Source organism: Hyperolius riggenbachi, chromosome 7 (assembly GCF_040937935.1).
Source record: "Hyperolius riggenbachi isolate aHypRig1 chromosome 7, aHypRig1.pri, whole genome shotgun sequence".
Taxonomy (NCBI): Eukaryota; Metazoa; Chordata; class Amphibia; order Anura; family Hyperoliidae; genus Hyperolius; species Hyperolius riggenbachi.
The window spans coordinates 28679986-28699565 of NC_090652.1; the positions used below are offsets into that span (position 1 = coordinate 28679986).

The 19580-nt window shown below is 43.5% G+C and overlaps 1 protein-coding gene across 4 annotated transcripts in view; it reads right to left on the reverse strand.

The window, feature by feature from the left end:
- Positions 1–19580, reverse strand: part of LOC137524204 (uncharacterized) — a 624050-nt gene that overhangs the window by 64498 nt on the left and 539972 nt on the right. For all 4 annotated transcript variants that reach the window (XM_068243802.1, XM_068243801.1, XM_068243800.1 and 1 more), the window contains one exon: positions 4844–4894. In XM_068243802.1, coding sequence (XP_068099903.1) covers positions 4844–4894 — 51 coding nt within the window. The remainder of the gene's footprint in view (positions 1–4843; positions 4895–19580) is intronic.

The following is a 19580-nucleotide window of genomic DNA, read 5'->3' on the forward strand; positions in this document are numbered from 1 at the left end:
ATTGAGTGACTGTGTGTCAAAAATTACAAAAAGTGGGCGGGGCCAAAAATACATTTCAATCGTCAAATATAAACTGCAGCCATTCTTGCACTGTTAATGGCAGGGTTCTCAAACTTTGCACAGTTGGTCATTGGGTGACTGGGATTAATATTCAGTAAAATGGGTAGCGCCTACAACAGCCAATCAAATTTCACCTGTTGATTTTCAAGGGGAATATTTAAATTGCTTCCATTCTTACACTGTTAATAGCAGATGTCCCAGAACCTGCTATAGTTGGTCATTGGGTGACTGGGGTCCAAACAATGGAGAGGGGTGGAGTCACAAACTGTCAATCTGATTTAATTTCTATGGGAGTATACAAATTATTGATGCCAAAGCTCACAAACTTGGTCATTGAGTAATTGTGTGTTATTGTTAGAAAAAGTGGGCGGAGCCGACACCAGCCAAATCCATATGTCCAGATGTCTCAAACCTGGTACAGTTGGTCACTGTGTGACTGGAGTTCAAATTAGAAAGGGGGCGGAGCCACAAACAGCTAATCAGATTTGATTAATTTCAATGGTAATATACAAGTTATTGATGCCAAGAACCCCAAAGCTCATAAACTTGGTAATTGAGTGACTATATGTCAAGGTTAGAAAAATTGGGCGGCGCCAACAACTTCATTTTTTACATGGGAAAATATAAACTGCAACCATTCTTACACTGTTAATGGCAAGGTTACCAAACTTCACATAGGTGGCCACTGGGTGACTGGGATTAATATTTAGAAAGTGGATGGAGTCTACAACAGCCAATCAAAATTCACCTATTGATTTTCAAGGGGAATATTTACATTGCTGCCATTCTTACATGCTTAATGGCAGATGCCTCAAATCTGGTACAGTCAGTCACTGGGAGACTGGGGCTTAAATTCTGAAAAGGGGGTGGGCTACAAATAGCCAATCAGATTTGTTTAATTTCAATGGAAAAATGCAACTTATTGATGCCAAGGACCACAAAGCTCATAAACCTGGTCATTGAGTGACTGTATGTCAAGATTAGAAACAGCCAAAAACAATAACTTTTTACATGGGAAAATGTAAACTGCAGCCATTCTTACACTGTTAATGGCAGGGTTCTCAAACTTGACACAGTTGGTCACTGGGTGACTGGGATTAATATTCAGAAAAGTAGGTGGAGCCTACAGCAGCCAATCAAAATTCAGCTATTGATTTTCAAGGGGATTATTGAAACTGCCTCAGACCTGCTACAGTCGGTCATTAAGTGACTGGGGTTCAAATTCACTAAAGGGCCAATCAGATTTATTTGCTGGATAAACTGCTTCCATTCACACAATTTTGATGCCAGGAACTTGAAAGCTCACAAACTTGGTCACTTAGTGACTGTGTGTCAAGGTTACAAAAACTGGGTGGAGTCAAGAACAAATTTCCCTGGGAAAATATAAACTGCAGCCCTTCTTCATTGTTAATGGCAGGGTTCTCAAACTTTGCACAGTTGGTTATTGGGTGACTGGGATTAATATTCAGAAAAGTGGGTGGAGCCTAAAAAGTCAATCAACTATTCACCTGTTGATTTTCAAGGGGAATATTAAAATTACTGCCATTCTTGCACTGTTTATGGCACAAACCTCAAACAAGGTACAGTTGGTCATTGAGTCACTGGTGTTCAAATTCATAAAAGGGGAGGAGCCACAAACAGCCAATCAGATTTGTTTTATTGATGCAAAGGACCTGAAAGCTCACATACTTGGTCATTGAGTGACTGTGTGTCCAGGTTACAAAAAGTGGGCAAAGCCAAAAACAAATTTACCTGGGAAAATATAAACTGCAGGCCTTCTTACACTGTTAATGGTAGGGTTCTCAAACTTTGCCCAGATGGTCACTGGGTGACTGAGATTAATATTCAGGGGAGTGGGTGGTGCCTTTAATAGCCAATCAAAATTCACCTGTTGATTTTCAAGGGGAGTATTTAAACTGCTGCCATTTTTACACTGTTAAAGTGAATCGAGCACCTTTTTAGCATTTCTTTTAACATTTATTCTATAGCACATGAAAAATGCATGCCAACAATCTGTTTCATTATTAAAATAAACTTTTATTTTACCTTGTATTTTACAATCAAAGTAGTTTTAATAGCCTGTTTCAGCAGCCTGACCGTCCGCAGAAATCTCAGGAAGCGAATTGTTTTATTGAGCTAATTACCCAGAAGTAAACAATACCTTTTCATCAACAAAAGGGGTGGGCAATTAGGACTGTTTGAAACACACAATGTTTTTGAAGAAACAGTCCTAATTACCCACCCCCGTTGTTGTTGAAAAGGTATTGTTTTCTTCTGGGTAATTAGCTCAATAAAACAATTAGCTTCCTGAGATCTATGCGGACGGTCAGGCTGCTGAAAAAGGCTATTAAAACTACTTTGATTGTAAAATACAAGGTAAAATAAAAGTTTATTTTAATAATGAAACAGATTGTTGGCATGCATTTTTCATGTGCTATAGAAATGTCCTGAGTGCTAAAAAGGTGCTCGGTTCACTTTAATAGCAGATGCCTCAGAACCTGCTATAGTTGGTCATTGGGTGACTGGGGTCCAAAGGATGGAGAGGGGTGGAGTCACAAACTGCCAATCTGATTTATTTAATTTCTATGGGAGTATACAAATTATTGATGACAAAGCTCGCAAACTTGGTCATTGAGTAATCGTGTGTTATTGTTAGAAGTGGGCGGAGCCAACACCAGCCAAATCCATATCCGGGCAACGCCGGGTCATCAGCTAGTGTGTTATAAAAATGGCGCCACCTTTTTGTTTGCCTTCATCATTACATCTGTCTATGTCATGCATCTGCCATGTTTAGTGAAATACATGGCCTCCTGTTTGACATAGGGCTCTGCCCCCTGAGATGAAGAAGTTGGAAACAATTATACACACCTTGGGCTTCCTCCAGCCCCCTTCTGGCTAAGCAGTCCCTTATTGTCCTACTCCTCCACCGCCTAGATCGCCTGGTAGTTGCCCTGTTACCTTCACTATCCGGGGCCAGTCGGTGCAGTCCAGTCGGTGCAGGCGCAGTCCAGTCGGTGCAGGCGCAGTCCAGTTGGTGCAGGCGCAGTCCAGTCGGTGCAGGCGCAGTCCAGCTGCATGCTCCCCATCGCACTCTGTGGCTGGGAGCATTCTGTGCAGGCGCAGAAAGATTTTGCCACTGCAACCCGATTAGCCTGAAGGGGGCTGGAGGAACCCCCAGGTATATATTTCTACTTCTCAGGTTTACTTTAAAGGTACTCTTAGGCTAGAAACCCACTAGGAGTGATTTCTAATCGCTAGTGATCTGAAAAAGCTCTTGCTAATGCGATGCTCTCGGGGATTTTTATAAAATCACATCACTCTAGTGGGATCACACCCATAGCATTACATTAGCAAGAGTTTTCAAATCGCAAAGTGCTCAGAAAAGCGCTCCTAGTGGGTTTCTGGCCTAAAGCCTAAAAAAAAGTCTTAACCTGGGTTAACTTACCTGGGTCTCCTTGCAGCCCCCTGCAGTCATCCTGTGCCCGTGCCGTCAAAAGGACGGCGCAGGCACAGGATGACTTCAGGGGGCTGCAAGAAGACCCAGGTAAGTTCAACTGATTTTTCTACTTAAGTTTCCCTTTAAAGGCTCGCCATCAGGGAGGAATTGAATCCGAATTGATTTTGAGTACCTTCCTACACTAAATCACTCGGATTCGAAATGTTAATTAGAGCACCTGAAATCGGTGGGTTAACTTACCCATGATTCCGTCTGCTTAAATGAGCTACAATTGTGTCCCACATCACATCCTTAAACCAGGAAGGTGGAAGCGTGGTAATCACATGACGCGACATGGAATGCAACGTTGCACACAATTGAAGCTCATTAAATCAGGCGGCAGCATGGGTAAGTAAACTCTCCCCCATCCGCCCCCTCAGGTGCTCTAATTAACCTTTCAAATCCAAGTGATTTCAAGTAGGAAGCTACAAGAAATCAATTTGGATTCAATTTGAAGCTCTTCCCTGCTCGCGATCATTACATACTGCCGGTTTGCTTCACTTCTCGCCACTATCTTAAGTCTAACAGGCATAGATGGAGCACATTGCTATTTTCATTGCAATCCCTCACTTTCCCATCCATCACTTACATTATTACAGCTTGATTCCTTAGTTATTAGCTTAAAGCGGGATTGTCACCATAAAAATCAAATTTCAACGGCAACTGGTCTGAGTGTATTAAGTGATAAAGATGCTAATCCTGCATGTAAAACTTTCAAAAATGTTCTGCTGTTATGGTTTGGAGTTATGACATACCTTAGGAGCACTGGCCCTTTAATTGCCATTGCCAAACAGTTGCATGCTGGGGGGGTCTTTTTATCTATAATATATTCTTCCTCTTCCCTTTATTTCCCCCTCCTTCTAATGACATAAGACAGTGCACTTCCTAGTATAGACCTAAGTGGGAGTGTCTAAAGACTCTGGGAGGAGAGCGGGTAATGAATACACAATTATCAAGAGGAGAAAAAAAAGTGAGGGAGGAAATTATGTCAGGAGGTCAAAGGTAACCAAGATGGAAACTGTCTAGATTCTCTGCTTTTCTTTTATAAAATTCACATGAATCATAATCTGGACAGTGCAATACATCTGTTATATAAGTAGAACTAGTATTTATTTACTTATATATGTGGTTTTTTTATTTCTAGGTTAGCATGGGGGTCACTAGTTCTCTAACAGGATCTGTTCGTAAAGAAGTGATAGTTCCTTGCAAAATAACAGTACAGGCATGCAGTTTCAGGGGAAACACAAGCTTACAATTTTTAAGTTACAGTAAGGTAACTTAACTTACCTTCTTCTACCTTTACCGGTGTATTGAATGCTGTATTGTCTCGAATGTCTCCTGGAAAATAATAAAGATTAACAATATGTATAAGCTGTACAGACAGCAAAGAAAAATTAGGCGTAAATGCAGAAAATACAAATGTTTTCAGTATGAACTCTTCCTAATTTTAACATGACATGTCCCACGTCCGCTTGTCACCTATACCCAGTGTTTCCACCTTACACTTTTCTCCAGACAGGTGTCTCATTTCTGACTGGCCGCGACGGCGGATGGACATTGGTGTAGTGCTGGAATGTGTATTTCAACTGCCGGTCCTCGCTGATTCCCTCTGGCTGTGCTGCCTCGCCAACTCCTCTAGCCGCCCGTATTGTCATGACTGGCTAGTGTTTACACTGCGAGCTGTTTGTTCCGACCGTCATGGCAACGGGTGACGTTGGAGGGTGATGGGCGGGGCTGGCAAGCGGCAGGTCTGTAAGATGCGCATCTGCGTACTGGACATAGTCTCACTGGTGTATACCAGTGATGACGTATAGGAGTCCTGTTTCCCATCAGGTCCACCGACCTGTGGGTGTTACAGTGACGCTGATGGGTGGAGGAAGGGCACTCTCCATGTGATGATGCGCCCACGTTTCCCGTATATCCACAGGTCTGGTCACATGGGCTGTAGGCGTCCTTGCTATTGGCTCTCTCTTCCTGGTAAGAAGTTCCCCATCTAGTCCGCTCTGCAGTAAGAGCGGTGATTGGTATGTTTGAATTCAGCATTGCTATTGGCTGTGTAATCAGGGTAGGCGTTGTTATAGATTTATTTTTTATGTTCAGAGTTTCTATACATAAATTAAGATGTATTGTAGTCGGCTGTAACTTCCTACAAGATATATATACATTGTGGTGACAGGGGACTTGAAAAGACAGCTGAGTTCCCAACGTGACATTGGAAAAAGCGGAGTAGTGATCTTTTGTTTTGGTAATGCTCTGTGTTCTGTATTTTTAGCTGTCATGTAAGCTCTAGCAATGGAATGTATAAAAGCTGTGTAACGTACTGTATGAGTTAGTAAAATCACTATTAGACACTCGTTTGTGTGTGGTTTTACTCCAGGCCTGAAGCAGATATTATATATGTACTGAAAGCAATTCATTTTTGAATGTATTGAGATAGACTCTTACATTTCTTGGTGTCAGAAGTGTGCGCTAAGAAGGGAAATCTAAGTAGAAAAGACCTGATTATGGGTAATTAGAAAATCTTTTCTGACTGCCCACATCAGTGTCCCCCACATAGCTCCCCGTGTCTTTAGTAAAGAACCCTAAATTTGAGGTGTGCTGTGAGAGCACCCAGTGAGGAGATTGTAAGAAGGTGTGCTGAATGGGCACCCTGTGGAAAATATATATTTTTATGCCTAGGCGTCTCTAGGAGACATATGGTAGCTGGCTTTGGTAGCACCCAGTAATGGATATATACAGGATCTTCTCAAAAAATTTGCATATTGTGATAAAGTTCATTATAAAGTTCATTATTTTTTGTATTGTACTGATAAACATTAGACTTTCATATATTTTAGATTCAAATACACACAACTGAAGTAGTTCAAGCCTTTTATTGTTTTAATATTGATGATTTTGGCATACAGCTCATGAAAACCCAAATTTCCTATCTCAAAAAATTAGCATATTTCATCCAACCAATAAAAGAAAAGTGTTTTTAAAACAAAAAAGTCAACCTTCAAATAATTATGTTCAGTTATGCACTCAATACTTGGTCGGGAATCCTTTTGCAGAAATGACTGCTTCAATGTGGCGTGGCATGGAGGCAATCAGCCTGTGGCACTGATCAGGTGTCCAGGATGCTTCGATAGCGGCCTTAAGCTCATCCAGAGTGTTGGGTCGTGTCTCTCAACTTTCTCTTCACAATATCCCACAGATTCTCTATGGGGTTCAGGTCAGGAGAGTTGGCAGGCCAATTGAGCACAGTAATACCGTGGTCAGTAAATCATTTACCAGTGGTTTTGGCACTGTGAGCAGGTGCCAGGTCATGCTGCAAAATGAAATGTTCATCTCCATAAAGCTTTTCAGCAGATGGAAGCATGAAGTGCTCCAAAATCACCTGATAGCTGATAGCTAGCTGCATTGACCCTGCCCTTGATAAAACACAGTGGACCAACACCAGCAGCTGACATGGCACCCCAGACCATCACTGACTGTGGGTACTTGACACTGGCCTTCAGGCATTTTGACATTTCCCTCTCCCCAGTCTTCCTCCAGACTCTGGCACCTTGATTTCCGAATGACATGAAAAAGTTGCTTTCATCCGAAAAAGTACTTTGGACCACTGAGCAACAGTCCAGTGCTGCTTCTCTGTAGCCCAGGTCAGGCACTTCTGCCGCTGTTACTGGTTCAAACGTGGGTTCATGCTTCCATCTGCTGAAAAGCTTGATGGAGATGAAGATTTCATTTTTCAGCACGACCTGGCACCTGCTCATAGTGTCAAAACCACTGGTAAATGGTTTACTGACCATGGTATTACTGTGCTCAATTGGCCTGCCAACTCTCCCGAGCTGAACCCCATAGAGAATCTGTGGGATATCGTGAAGAGAAAGTTGAGAGACGCAAGACCCAACACTCTGGATGAGCTTAAGGCCGCTATCGAAGCATCCTGGGCCTCCATAATACCTGATCAGTGCCACAGGCTGATTGCCTCCATGCCACGCCACATTGAAGCAGTCATTTCTGCAAAAGGATTCCCGACCAAGTATTGAGTGCATAACTGAACATAATTATTTGAAGGTTGACTTTTTTTGTTTTAAAAACACTTTTCTTTTATTGGTCGGATAAAATATGCTAATTTTTTGAGACAGGAATTTTGGGTTTTCATGAGCTGTATGTCAAAATCATCAATATTAAAACAATAAAAGGCTTGAACTACTTCAGTTGTGTGTATTTGAATCTAAAATATATGGAAGTCTAATATTTATCAGTACATTACAAAAAATAATGAACTTTATCACAATATGCTAATTTTTTGAGAAGATCCTGTATATATATATTGTGCCAAGCGTCTCTGGGAGACATATGTAGGAAATGCTTTAAAGGACATATATGATATTTTGTTAAATTTTGTTCTTGCTTCTTAATTACTAATGCTTTTTCTTTCCACTATTAACACTTTGTAATATGTGACTGTGCAAACATGTGTTTTCTTTCACTATTGTGTTGATTGCATGTGTGCTCTCACCTGCCTGTTATATTGAGCATGTGAAAATTGACAGGTTTTTATCTGTGAGCAACATTTTTTTTTCTTTGTTTGAACTGAGATTCTACTCTGATTTCATCTGTGTTGGAAAGCATTGCACGTAGTATATACTTGACAAGCTGCTATGTTTATTGTTTTCTAGAGTTTACACACTTAGGGCCATATGCAATTCCCTTTTTCACCTGAGTTTTCTCCTAGGAGATAATTTTTCATCTTCAATTTAAAATAACTTTCCAGCATTTTTCAACTTAAAAAGTATCAAAAAGTAGGTGAGAAAGTACTATTAAAATTATTTTGAGTATTTTCTTGCTTGCTGGTGGCTTAAAGAGTAACTGTCAGGCTGCAGAAGCTAATTTAAACCTCTATTCTCCTGTGTTAAACAGTTTAGAAGGAAGCTCAAAAGCCATTAGTGAAGATAAACATTTCAGTTACCTTTGATGTGTGCTTATCTTAACCTCTGTTATAGACCCATAAAGACGCAAGCCGCAGCTAAACTGCAAAGCATTCTGGGGCCCTCCCCTCGGCTGCTAATGAGACGGTACAGGAGCTTCTAATCAGTCCAGCGTGATAACACTGATAAATCTCGGGCAGACTACACTGCAGGAGTCAGCTATTGTTCCTAGCCACATGGCTCATTAATATTCACTGCACACCGTGTTGTTCAAGAACGAGTGCATCTGTGATCAGAAGCAGGCAGGACATGACGACACATTTGGCTTCACAAACATGGAGCCTGCCATGAGCTGTCAGGAGCATCTATCTCTGCATATACTATATACAAATTCTGTGAAATCCAAACGTGGACAGTGAAATGCATATGTAATGTAAGTACAGCCAATCTTTAGCTACTGATATATGTGTTTATTTTCTCTGAGACCCTATACCTAACAGCTCCTCTTTAAAAGAAATTTTATTGCCAAGTTTAAAATTATCACCTAGGAGAAATCTCAGGTGAAAAGGGGAATTGCATATGGCCCTTAAAGTCTTTTTTTTTCACTTCATATGGCTGTTGACCAGTTGTCACTTCTCTCTTTAGTTAATAGCTTACAAAAGGGTTCTCTTTCTGCTTGTGTCTATTTTTAGACAAACTGTTTACCAGCTGCATACAATGCCATTTTCTTTAGCGTACCTATATTTTAAGGTATTTTTTGTTGTAGTTTTTTTTGTGCTTTAAATGCTTTCAAATAGCCCTGAGATTTGAGTAGAATTCCACTCTTTGTGTATATATATTTTATCTGCACATAGCATTAAGTAAATTTTGTTATCTAAGCATCATTTTCTTTTACAGGATAAGTAAGTAGTTAGTATGTGTTTTATTGTTTGCTATTTTACAAATATTGTTTTGTATATATATTAGGGAGTAAAGGTCAATGTTTTATTTCATGAAATGTATTAATTGCACATAATGTCAACTTTTATATTGGTATTGAGTATCATATCTGCTTTCCCATTTAAAATTATATATTTTCAGTATGTTCACAATTTTATTTTGGGCCTACTAGGTTTGGATATGTAATTCCCATATCCCTGTAAAGGATATGAGAAAGCATATATGTATTATGGTTTTAGTGTACTGACTATTGTAGTATCTGTATGCTGTATGTTGTGTGGGTGTATACTATGGTTGTTGTGGCCACTATGTTTGTCTGGTTTGTTTATGCTGTGAAGTTTTAAAATAAAAAACTGTGGTTGTGGTTTGTAAGACAATGTCGTTCTAGAATAGGTGGCAATGTTACACCTATCAGTTTATGCATGTTGTCAGATGAATGAATAGACATATATCTGTTTTTGTTCATATTTCTTGGGGACATTTCCCCTTACAATACTGTATTGTTTCCTCAGGACATGATAATGGGACACTGGAAATAAGCCCGGAATGGATAGATAGATCAAATATGAGTCGGTATTAGAATATCGGACAGTATAAACAGTATATGTCATAAACTGGTAATCTATGTTTCCCATTTGTAAGTCCTGACAGAAATCTATACCTTTCTTGTTAAACAGAAACACATATATACATTGATAATAGCCATACATTTTATTATTCTAATGGATGACTGGTGTTTATGGTTCCCAGCGCAGGACAGCAATGAGCAGGTTAAAAACATTTTTTTTATCCATTTGTGTTGTTGAAATGGGAATGCCTAAAAAGTGACCCCTCTCTCATAGATAATTTTTTTTTAAATATACCCTGCTCTAATAATATCTTTTTTGATGATTTCCAATACAGTTTTATTTTATTTTATTTTACAACAAGGGTGATTGGTTTACATTGCATCAACAGTAATATTAATTACCTGCAATTTAGTTAAAAAAAAATAAAAACTGCATGGGCTCCACTGACTTTGCTTGGATGATGCCAGGTGCTATACATGTATGTTTTTCCTCTCTGATCTGTGTTTTATTTTTTGTGCTGTGACTCCTGTTTGTAGCTTTATTAACATTTTGATCAGAAGTGGTTTTATGACACACTCAGCTGTCTCAGCTCTCTCCCTGGATCAGCAAGTTTTGGGATGGAAATGCGGCCGCCAAGTAAGATTTTATTTCCTGTTCCTCCCATTCATTCTGATTCATGGAGCTTGTGTTGGGGACATTATGCTGACTATAAGCCAACTTCTTTTGCTCCTCTTTCTGTCCATGTATATGTCTGTCTATCTTTTGTGGAATTGTGATGCTGTTTGTTACACTTATTCCCTGATCTGCACTTGTAGTACACATCTCAAAAGTCTGCTCGAAGTTCCCTTGATATTTTCTCTAGCCTGTGTGATAAGTGACATTCTAAGGGTGAGTTCGCAGTCTAGTGCAGGGGTACGAACTGGGTAATAGTGGACGTCGTTACCTTTTCTATTCTGTATATACAATTGTGTTCCTCAACTGGTACATTGGTAGATTATTATAAGTTTAAAGTAGCTCACAAGTCGAAAAAGTGTGGGCACCTCTGGTTTAGTGGGACAATAACTCCATTTCCTCCTGCTTTAAGGAAGGGTTAATTGGTATTGTCACGGACGATTGCGGGGACGCAGGCGCGTCCTGGAACCGCCCGTGAAGAAAAGAACGATCGCACTCGATTCCTGCGTCGATTGCGCTTCAAATCGGTACAATCTGGATTTATTGTGTAGGAGGTCTGCAGTCCCTTCTTAGCAGAGGAATAGCATCACCTTAACTGCAGGATGGCTCTTTTGATATGCTAATGAGCCTGGGCCCAGAGAGTCCCTGGCTTCAAGCTGTGCTGATGGCCCATCCATCAGGTATAAGGTGACAAACACCATGACAGAACCAAATTTAGAGTGAGGGAACTCAGACACTCCGACTCCTTTTCCCAGCAGGGAGCCGACATGTGGCTTGCTGCTGCCAACTTCAAAGAACCTTTGCCTGGGAATGACCTGGTATAAATCCCAGGGGTCTCTCATATTCCATAAATTGCTATATGTATCATATTTTCTGTGTTGCCAGGCTGGCAGACCCTCCAAACTAACAGAGCAGGTAGGGCCCTGCCTGGCGTTGGTTCTGAGCACATTTCAGAACCTTCTGAGGTAAAGACTGCCCGTTAGGCAGTCCAACAGTGCCCTAATGGTACCACAGGGGTCCCACCCCTCATGTTTGGTATCAGACTGCTGGGTACATCGAGGCAGATCTGGAAATATTAGTAAATCTGCCCTGACCTGTACGGTTCTGTGAGATAGAGCCCATATATGGGTAGATATGATTTCTAGCCCCAGTACAAGAGGAGGGCTCATCTCATCTTTGAAGGAGGTGTATAGCTCCCCGCCCTCACTCCCTCCTACTGAAGCAGGGGCATAAGAATGGCTGAGGACAAAAACTCAGGGTCCTCCACACTGAACCATCTTGCACTCATCAGATGCCAGCTTGAGGATATGCTGGCATCCACCTGGTCTGAACTCTGAACTCTGGACTTTGAAACCAAGGACTTTATGATTCTTCCCACAATAAGGACATCTTTCCAGAACTAAGTATTTTTCTCCCTTCTTTTATTTTTCATACTGGCTATTGCTGTTTTCATAATTGTTGATTTTCATAATTGTCTGTATATATTAATTATTTATATTGCGTGAATAAACGACTTTCTCCAAGTCATTCACTTTCCGCTACCCTGCTTATCAGCACACACAGAAATGATCCCGGGTCTCTGAAGATACGCTACTGTTTGTTTGTTGTTGGCTAGACAGAATATCGTGTGTTTAACCGTTTTATTCGCAGGATTAGTCAGTCAGTTAGTGGGCCCCACGGTCCCATAGTAACCGCGGTGGTGGCAGTTTACTCTGAACCAGTAGGTGACGTTGTAATCACCCGTGTCTCACAGGCTCCCTTCTGAGTTGTCTGCGGCTAATTCTTAACGGTTCCTGCGCATTGACTGCGACCAGAGTTCGCACGATCTGTGCGCTGGCACCGTTTAGAAGGCTAAGTGCGGTCAGCCACTGAGGGCTCCTGTGACAGTGTTAGGCAGCGGTTGGATCTGTGTTGTGCTGAAAGTATCTGCGATAGCGCTAGCGCTATCGAGAAACGAACTAATTCGTTGGTGTAGCTGGAAGGCAATATATTTTTTATATATACAGAGAGACTGTGTAGCCAGTACCCCTTCCCCAAAGTTTTATTTTATTTGGCATGGAAATGTCCGGGAACTACCAGAACATGTGCCTAGCAGACCTGGAAAATCTTTGCGAAGAGAGGGGCATTGGCATCCTCCGCAAGACAAAACGGGACCTGATAGCCGACTTGTCCAGATGGGATACCCAGCAACTGCGGGAGCCGGGAGTGTCCGCTGAGGTGGATACCAGCCCATCTGACAATCAAGGGGAACCAGAGGCTGAAGATCTTAGGCGTACAGAGGTTGAGCATCCTGCGGGCCCTGTTGCAACAGTTACGCCAGAGACTGTCAGTATGGACCCCAATCCCAGAGTTTCTGACATTACTCGCCCGGAACTGGCCAGTACTGGACTGTCCATGGGTGCTGACCCGGTAATGCAGCAGGCATTACAAAAGCTGATGGAGACTGACCTGGAAAAGTACATGCAGTACATGGAAGCACGAGAGGAACGGGAGCGGCAAGCTGCTGCTGCTGCTGCTGCTGCTGCTGAACGCCACGCAGAGAGGGATGCCGCTGAGCGAGAACGGGAGCGCCAATCTGCAGAGGCGCGGGAGAGACGACAGCATGAGCTCGACATGGCAAAGGTTCAACAGGCCAGCCGGAGTTCACCGCCCAGCCTCCCTGCTGAAGGAGCTGCAGCACCCGTAAGTGCAAAATTTAAGTTTGCTAATATTGAAAAAGACACAGACATTGACTTGTTTTTGCGGTCTTTTGAAAAAGCATGCCGTCAGTATCGTCTGTCCCAAGACCAGTGGGCCAGACATCTGACACCTTTGCTGCGCTACAAAGCGCTTGATGCCTTCGCAGAATTGCCTGCGGAGAAGGATAATGATTATGCTGCTATAAAAGACGCTATCATTACTAAGTACCAGCTGACGCCAGAAGCCTATCGCAAAAAGTTCAGGGCCTGGCAGAAAAAGTCTTCTGATTCGTACCGAGATGTGGTCAGCAGCTTGCTCACCACACTCCGTCAGTGGACTCTAGGCCTCACCAAAGGGTCTTATGGCGTCCTGGAGGACTTGATAGTCCTCGAGCAATTTCTGAACATTTGCCCTGCTGATGTACGACAATTTGTGTTAGAACGCAAGCCGACTTCAGCAACTGTCGCTGCAGACCTTGCTGAGACTTTTGCAACTACCCGGGTGGCTGATACACGCAGAACTGTCCCATCCAGCTGGAGAGGAGGTCAGCCCAATACCTCGGCAGACCCTCCTGCCCCTGTGAGCCGTCCGCCACAGAGGCCACCCAGCGCAGCTGCTGCACCCAGGCCCGCAGCGCCTGGAGAGGTCACCTGTCACTACTGCCGCCAGCCCGGACACATGAAATTCGACTGTCCGGAGCGGAGACAGACACCACCAGCACCTGGATCATCTGCATCACCTGCACCTCACCCACAGCAGAGGCAACCCGCCAGCGAACCACAGCCTGGATCATCGGATTTTGTCCTGTTTGCACGCGGACAGGAAATCCGCGACCGAACCGACCAGCAGCAACTTGTTAGAGTGAACGGCAAAGTTGTCACCGGATTTCGAGACACCGGAGCTGACATCACGTTAGTTCACTCACATCTTGTGCCAAAGGAGAGCATCAGCTCCAGCCGATCCCTTGCCCTTACTGGAGTAGAGGGCACCCTTTTCCACATAGCCCACGCCAGAGTGAAGCTGGATTGGGGAGTGGGAGGGGTCCACGAAAGGGTTGTTGGGGTTATGAAGGATCTCCCAGTCCCTGTGTTGCTAGGGACTGATTTGGGCAAACTTGTGTCCTACTATGAACCTGCCACGACCGCCTTGTCGCTCACGGAAGGAGACGGACTCTCCACCCACCACCAGGTACTTTATACACTTGGGGGAGCACCAGGGGGAGGTGGGTTGAATGTGCCCAGTTCAAGGGTACCAGGTTCAATAGTGCCTGCTTCAAAGGCACCTGAGTTTGAGGTACAGACTGTCTGTTGTGATGATGCTGTAACTGTACCTGAGTCTCCTGTACAACCTGTCTGTAATGAAAAAATGTCTATACCTGTCAATGTCATTACTGCATGCAATGATGATCTGAGTAATGTCCGTCTGTGCCATTCTGACAGTGTACCTGTGCTAGCAATACCGCGCAGCGGCACTGCTCAGAACCCGAGCTCAGAACAGGTGGAGGGGGTTCCGGCCTCCTCCCCCTCCTCTGACCGCAGGGATGAGACCTTTCAGCCGCTGGCCTCGTGTGACATGAGCCAGTTGGCTGAAACTGACAGCGCCGTATTCTCGGCCGCACTACAAAGTGACCCAAGCCTGGAGGTGCTCAGGAAGCAAGCCGCTGAGCCCCTCGCAGACGGGGCCGCTTTCAAGGTGTACTGGGAAGGTGGGAGACTGTACAGTGAGTCTGTACAGCCCCCTACAGGTAGATCCCACGCGAATACCAAATGGCTTGTGGTCCCGAGTGCGTTCAGGGGACATGTGCTGAAATCCGCACATGGTAATCCTCTGACCGGGCACTCGGGTGTCCGCAAGACACTCGCCGGTATTCGGAAACAGTTTTATTGGCCCCGGATGAACAGGGATGTAGCCAACTACTGCGGGGCATGTGCCGTCTGTCAGGAGCTGGGAAGGTCCAGGGATTCCCGCGGGGTTCCCTTAGGTCCACAGCCACTCAGCAGGGGAACCCTGCGTGGGCTGGCTGTTGACCTAACCAACCCACTGCCCGTTGTCCGCAGTCCCGGCAGACACCACGTCCGACTGCAGTGGCGCAAACGCCCTGTCCAGAACGGTCCATGTTGGGTCAACCCTGAGGGTAGCCGACCGCGACCGGTCCAGGGGAACCGAGCCACAGGCTCCAATAGGTTTTCCCGCCGTACCGGCAACTCGAGGCCCGTCAGCCAGGTTAGCGGCGCCGCCACACATCTTGCGGATGAGTGGCTAAGCCACGGACAAGGGGGGGGGGCTGTCACGGACGATTGCGGGGACGCAGGCGCGTCCTGGAACCGCCCGTGAAGAAAAGAACGATCGCACTCGATTCCTGCGTCGATTGCGCTTCAAATCGGTACAATCTGGATTTATTGTGTAGGAGGTCTGCAGTCCCTTCTTAGCAGAGGAATAGCATCACCTTAACTGCAGGATGGCTCTTTTGATATGCTAATGAGCCTGGGCCCAGAGAGTCCCTGGCTTCAAGCTGTGCTGATGGCCCATCCATCAGGTATAAGGTGACAAACACCATGACAGAACCAAATTTAGAGTGAGGGAACTCAGACACTCCGACTCCTTTTCCCAGCAGGGAGCCGACATGTGGCTTGCTGCTGCCAACTTCAAAGAACCTTTGCCTGGGAATGACCTGGTATAAATCCCAGGGGTCTCTCATATTCCATAAATTGCTATATGTATCATATTTTCTGTGTTGCCAGGCTGGCAGACCCTCCAAACTAACAGAGCAGGTAGGGCCCTGCCTGGCGTTGGTTCTGAGCACATTTCAGAACCTTCTGAGGTAAAGACTGCCCGTTAGGCAGTCCAACAGTGCCCTAATGGTACCACAGGGGTCCCACCCCTCATGTTTGGTATCAGACTGCTGGGTACATCGAGGCAGATCTGGAAATATTAGTAAATCTGCCCTGACCTGTACGGTTCTGTGAGATAGAGCCCATATATGGGTAGATATGATTTCTAGCCCCAGTACAAGAGGAGGGCTCATCTCATCTTTGAAGGAGGTGTATAGCTCCCCGCCCTCACTCCCTCCTACTGAAGCAGGGGCATAAGAATGGCTGAGGACAAAAACTCAGGGTCCTCCACACTGAACCATCTTGCACTCATCAGATGCCAGCTTGAGGATATGCTGGCATCCACCTGGTCTGAACTCTGAACTCTGGACTTTGAAACCAAGGACTTTATGATTCTTCCCACAATAAGGACATCTTTCCAGAACTAAGTATTTTTCTCCCTTCTTTTATTTTTCATACTGGCTATTGCTGTTTTCATAATTGTTGATTTTCATAATTGTCTGTATATATTAATTATTTATATTGCGTGAATAAACGACTTTCTCCAAGTCATTCACTTTCCGCTACCCTGCTTATCAGCACACACAGAAATGATCCCGGGTCTCTGAAGATACGCTACTGTTTGTTTGTTGTTGGCTAGACAGAATATCGTGTGTTTAACCGTTTTATTCGCAGGATTAGTCAGTCAGTTAGTGGGCCCCACGGTCCCATAGTAACCGCGGTGGTGGCAGTTTACTCTGAACCAGTAGGTGACGTTGTAATCACCCGTGTCTCACAGGCTCCCTTCTGAGTTGTCTGCGGCTAATTCTTAACGGTTCCTGCGCATTGACTGCGACCAGAGTTCGCACGATCTGTGCGCTGGCACCGTTTAGAAGGCTAAGTGCGGTCAGCCACTGAGGGCTCCTGTGACAGGTATGCTATTTATAGACCCTGGGGAGCTGTAGACTACCTTCGGTTCCAGTCTGAGACATATTAACTCTCAGTTAGGAGCTGATGGCTACTGTCCATTACAGAGGGTCTGGTAGACCAGTGTTTCTCAACATTTTATTGGTATGTACCCCTTGACAAATAAATATTAAATTGTGGTACATAATTGATTCTAAACAATTTTCAAACATTTACTATTGCTTTTAATTTAGCTGACATACTAGTTTGGTGTTGGTTAAATAAGATTTAATATTTTATAAAACAATACATTTTTTATTTTTCGTTAACTATATCAAGCCTTGGTTACCCCTGGCACCATCAGCAGTACCTCATGTTGAGAATCTCGGTGATACATATTGGCGTCAATTCACCAGAGGTTACCAACCTAATTATCTCTTGGGAGGTAATTTACCTCCTGTGATATCTCCAAATACCAATTCTCCAGAAGTATAGGGTAAAATATCGACAGAGAGAAATGCAAGAGATAAATGTGAGATAAGTGTGAGATAAATAAGTGATAGTTAGTAGTTAGTTTTTCTCCAAATCACAATTCACCAGGGAAGAAAGGGGTGTGGCCATTCGTTATTTTTTTCATCTCTTTATCCCCTGAATGAACCTGGAGATATCGTGGTTTTCACACAGCAGCTGCTGCTGTGGAAGATGGAGCCTTTTGAGCTTACTCTGTTAGGCCTGGAGCACACCAAAAACCACTAGCAGATCCGCAAAATGCTAGCAGATTTTGAAACGCTTTTTCTTATTTTTCTGTAGCGTTTCAGCTAGCATTTTGCGGTTTTGTGAAGCGTTTTTGGTGTAGTAGATTTCATATATTGTTACAGTAAAGCTGTTACTGAACAGCTACTGTAACAAAAACCGCCTGCCAAACCGCTCTGAAGTGCCGTTTTTCAGAGCGGTTTGCGTTTTTCCTATACTTAACATTGAGGCAGAAACGCCTCTGCAATCCAAAATCTGCAGCAGCCTGGGAGTATGCGTTTCTGCAAAACGCCTCCCGCTCTGGTGTGCACCAGCCCATTGAAATACATTACCCAAGCGTATCCGCAGCCACAAGCGGATCGCAATGAGGAGACGAAGGCGCAGGAGGAGGGTCTGTTTAATCGCCCCTTGTATTTTTCGTGTGAGAACAGTTCTTGATAATTTTACTGAGACAGAGGTGGTGAAGAAGTTCAGACTCACTCGTGATATGATCCGGCAGTAAAAGGCGGGAATACTCTGGTCACGTAGTGGTAAAACTCCGCCTCCTACCCACAATTATTCACTTTCAAGCTTACAGAGAGGAAAAGTATCCCATGTAAATCATTAATACCGATAACCTAACTCTCTGCTTTCTCACACTTTCCTCATGCATATCTCTCCATTATCCCCTGCTATCGAACACTTTTCTCTCTGTCCTCTCACACTGGTGAATTGACTCCAGAGTGTTAAAATACCTCATGAGATAAACTACCTACCTTTTTTCTCTTGGTAAATCCTCTCTGGTGAATTGACGCCAATGTGTGTGCTGGGAGATACTTGTCATAATGTTTTGTTTGGGTGCAGGTTGCTACTTCGCACCACTAGTGCTGGTTTACCTATGTCATCAATGCTTGCGATAAAATATAAATAAATAAAGTTTGCAGATCAAAAAGTCTGTGCTGCAAGGACTGCTGGAATAGGAGTTTCTGATCAACCATCCTGATAATGTTTTCTTGCGGCATCAGTTGATCAACGGATTCTGTACAACAGTCACTAAGTTCTGCCATTATATAGTATTAGTGTGGTTTAATGACAAAGCTGTATTTTGTTGGCTTTCAATAGATTAGGAATAGTTGGAATCTTCTCAAGGTTATTATTGCTGTTTGTGTCTCTGCTGTGAAAAATTCCAGGCATTCCCATATCCTTCTTACTATGCTGGATTGGAAGCCCTGGTAATTAGGGGTAATTGGAAGCTTCGACAGTCCGTGACCTGACAGGAGATCTCAAATCTTTCTACTGCTTTCTTAAAAAAAAAAAAAAAAAAAAAAAAAAAAAAAGGGCGATGGGGTGGTTAGTTACGTTTATTACTGTAAGTCTTTTTATCAGTCTGAGCACATGTTTACCTTCATTAGAAGCATGGAAGAAAGTCCAAAACTATTGACACAAGGATATTGAATGTTCATATGACATGTCTGTGTGCCAATGAGTTTAGGGGGATGCAAATATTTTTAATATAAACTAAATGCTGTCATTAAGCTAAAAACCATTGATTTGATTTCTTATTCCATGAGACATACTGTAGGCAGAATATGTATGTTGCAATATAATAAGATAGGAGGTGAGAGGTTTTATGGAAATATCCTAAAATCCAGACACAAATCCTGAAAGGTGTAAATGTGCAGTTTGCTTTTTATGAAATTTGTGTTGTGGAAGTGATAAGGAAGTTATTAAGCAAGGCTAGATAATGATTTTAAAGATAGGGTTTTAAGTTTGTGAAATAAGGGAGTTATAATAATAAAAT